Source organism: Octopus bimaculoides, chromosome 30, assembly GCF_001194135.2.
Source record: "Octopus bimaculoides isolate UCB-OBI-ISO-001 chromosome 30, ASM119413v2, whole genome shotgun sequence".
NCBI classification, from domain to species: domain Eukaryota; kingdom Metazoa; phylum Mollusca; class Cephalopoda; order Octopoda; family Octopodidae; genus Octopus; species Octopus bimaculoides.
This window is the reverse complement of record NC_069010.1, coordinates 3,921,556-3,924,228: the sequence shown is the minus strand read 5'-3', so window position 1 is coordinate 3,924,228 and position 2,673 is coordinate 3,921,556. Positions and strand designations below refer to the sequence as shown.

The 2,673-nt window shown below is 43.9% G+C and overlaps 1 protein-coding gene across 1 annotated transcript in view; it reads right to left on the bottom strand.

The window, feature by feature from the left end:
- The window catches only part of LOC106870342 (fructose-bisphosphate aldolase), a 28,738-nt gene that overhangs the window by 9,852 nt on the left and 16,213 nt on the right, over positions 1 to 2,673 (bottom strand). The window contains exons 2-3 of the mRNA XM_052978083.1: positions 2,459 to 2,583; positions 431 to 697 (exon numbers count right to left, since the gene is read on the bottom strand). Of these exons, the coding sequence (XP_052834043.1) occupies positions 431 to 697; positions 2,459 to 2,583 (392 nt within the window). The remainder of the gene's footprint in view (positions 1 to 430; positions 698 to 2,458; positions 2,584 to 2,673) is intronic.

Below are 2,673 nucleotides of genomic sequence, written 5' to 3'. Positions count from 1 at the left end.
AGTGGAGGCGCAATGGCCCAGTGGTTAGGGCAGCGGACTCGCGGTCATACGATCGCGGTTTCGATTCCCAGACTGGGCGTTGTGAGTGTTTATTGAGCGAAAACACCTGAAGCTCCACGAGGCTCCGGCAGGGAATGGTGGCGAACCCTGCTGTACTCTTCCACCACAACTTTCTCTCACTCTTACTTCCTGTTTCTGTTGTGCCTGTAATTCAAAGGGTCAGCCTTGTCACACTGTGTCACGCTGAATATCCCCGAGAACTACGTTAAGGGTACATGTGTCTGTGGAGCGATCAACCACTTGCACGTTAATTTCACGAGCAGGCTGTTCCGTTGACTGGATCAACTGGAACCCTCGACGTCGTAAGCGACGGAGTGCCAACAACGAAGCAGTGAAGACGTGTGTAATATGACAAAAGGGAGTTACTCACCTTGGGTGGTGCATTCATTGAAGGTTCCCATTAAAGGGACAACACCTTTGTCGACCTTGATGCCGGGAATGATACCCTTGTCTTGGAGCACTTTCACAAATGGAACACCAGCACTGGTCTTCTGGTAGAACGTCTCGTGGAACATAATGACGCCGCTGATGTATTTGGCACATTCTCGGTCGGCTGTGAACAACAATTCACGGTAACGTCTACGATTCTCCTCGGTGTTCTCAACATTGATGGCTGTGAGCCTCTTTCCCATAGAACCTGTATGAGGGAGAAACAAGTCATATTGTTGGAACAAGAATTTCTCTTGACTCTTGTAATTCAGCAAGCATCTCCTATCAATAAAGCACATTTTACAAATGTCCCATTACATGCATACAACCCAACCCAGTAGATTATTCTAATCCAACAGAAGCTAATTTTGTAATGGTAGATTATCTTGTCTGTTTTGGGATTCTGTCCCCTTCAACACGTCCCTCTCTTTGCATACCATATTTCCTGGCATACAATTTTGACAGCGTATAGTGTAAACATTGGAGGCGCAATGGCCCAGTGGTTAGGGAAGTGGACTCGCGGTCATAGGATCGCGGTTTCGATTCCCAGACTGGGTGTTGTGAGTGTTTATTGAGCAAAAACACCTAAAACTCCACAAGGCTCCGGCAGGGGATGGTGGCAAACCCTGCTTTACTCTTCCACCACAACTTTCTCTCACTCTTTCTTCCTGTTTCTGTTGTGCCTGTAATTCAAAGGGCCAACCTTGTCATACACTGTGTCACGCTGAATATCCCCGAGAACTACATTAAGGGTACATGTATCTGTGGAGTGCTCAGCCACTTGCACATTAATTTCAAGAGCAGGCTGTTCCGTTGATCGGATCAACGGGAACCCTTGACGTCGTAAGCGACGGAGTGCCAACAACAAGTGTAAACATTGTCACCACTATCTTTTTAAATCCCGCTGCATTTCACATGGATGTTTTGTTCCTCCAAGGTCGTCTTGGTGTATAAACCATCTTGCGTTCTCGAGCTGTAAATTTTAATCTGAAACACTCAACCTTGTATGATGGAAAATATGGTATTTCTATGAACCTGTACCCTCTTTGTTAAATTACTAAAAGAATGAAATTATATAGGACCTTGCTACACCATCAGGCATGTTTTCTAAGCACTGATAAGAATGTCCTCTTACTCACAGACATTTGTGTGAACTTGTGCCTTCTATATTAAATTACTAAAGGTGAAGAACTTCTAGAATGAAATTATATTGGATCTTGCTTCTTCATCAGTGATAACATTAAGATTTCATTAAAATGAATCAGACAATGTGTTTAAAATAAAAGATTTGTCCCTGTCTCACAAGCTGCATCCTCTTCCTTGTCTAATCGCACTCTTTATAATACAGTCCTTCTCTATGACCGTCCAACAGCAAACAAATTTGGAAACTAGTTGACTGGGTCAATAGAAAGTTTGCTTTGTTAGCGTATAGTTCCGAGTTCTATCTCCACAGCATGGCACCTCGGCCAAATGTCTTCTGTAGTTTTAGGTTGACCAATACTTCTGAGGAAAATTGGTGCAGAGAAACTGCATGCAAGTCCATCATGTATGTGAGCGATTTATTTTGTGTCCTTCCATGAAAAGCATAGAGCAACAAAAAAAAAACAAAAAAAAAAAAACTCTGTTAAGGAATCTCCATGTAGTTCTGTAATTTTGAGGAGAAGTGGAGTTGAAAATCCATAGAGTTTTTTACTTCTCCTATAGTGATGTCCTAACAGGGAGTAGGGGTCACTTACTCCCAGAAACGTGGTACACCATCCTGGCATTCTCATAACTCTCTGCCAACTGAATCTGTTGTGCCTTCCCCCATTGTTGAAAAACCATGTCAACCCTGTGTAGCCACTGTCGTTTCTGCATCAAAGCCACAGGTTTGTAGATGGTTGCTGCAGGAACGACTACTGTCCGCAAGAAATAGCAGGATTCAGTATTTAGACACACACACACACATACATAGAGTATAGCAACTTACCAGTAGACTCATCTGCAGCCAAAATTCCCTTGCCAGGGGCTACAATAGCTGCAGCAATCTGCCTGAGTTCAGCCTCTTGTTCAGGAGTGAGGTAAGGAGCGAAGGCTGGCATGTTGAAAAAAGCACTGAAATAACAAATAAGAGAGGTCAGAGATCAATGGATTAACGAACGAACGCACAAACGCACGCACGCACGCACACACGCACACACACAC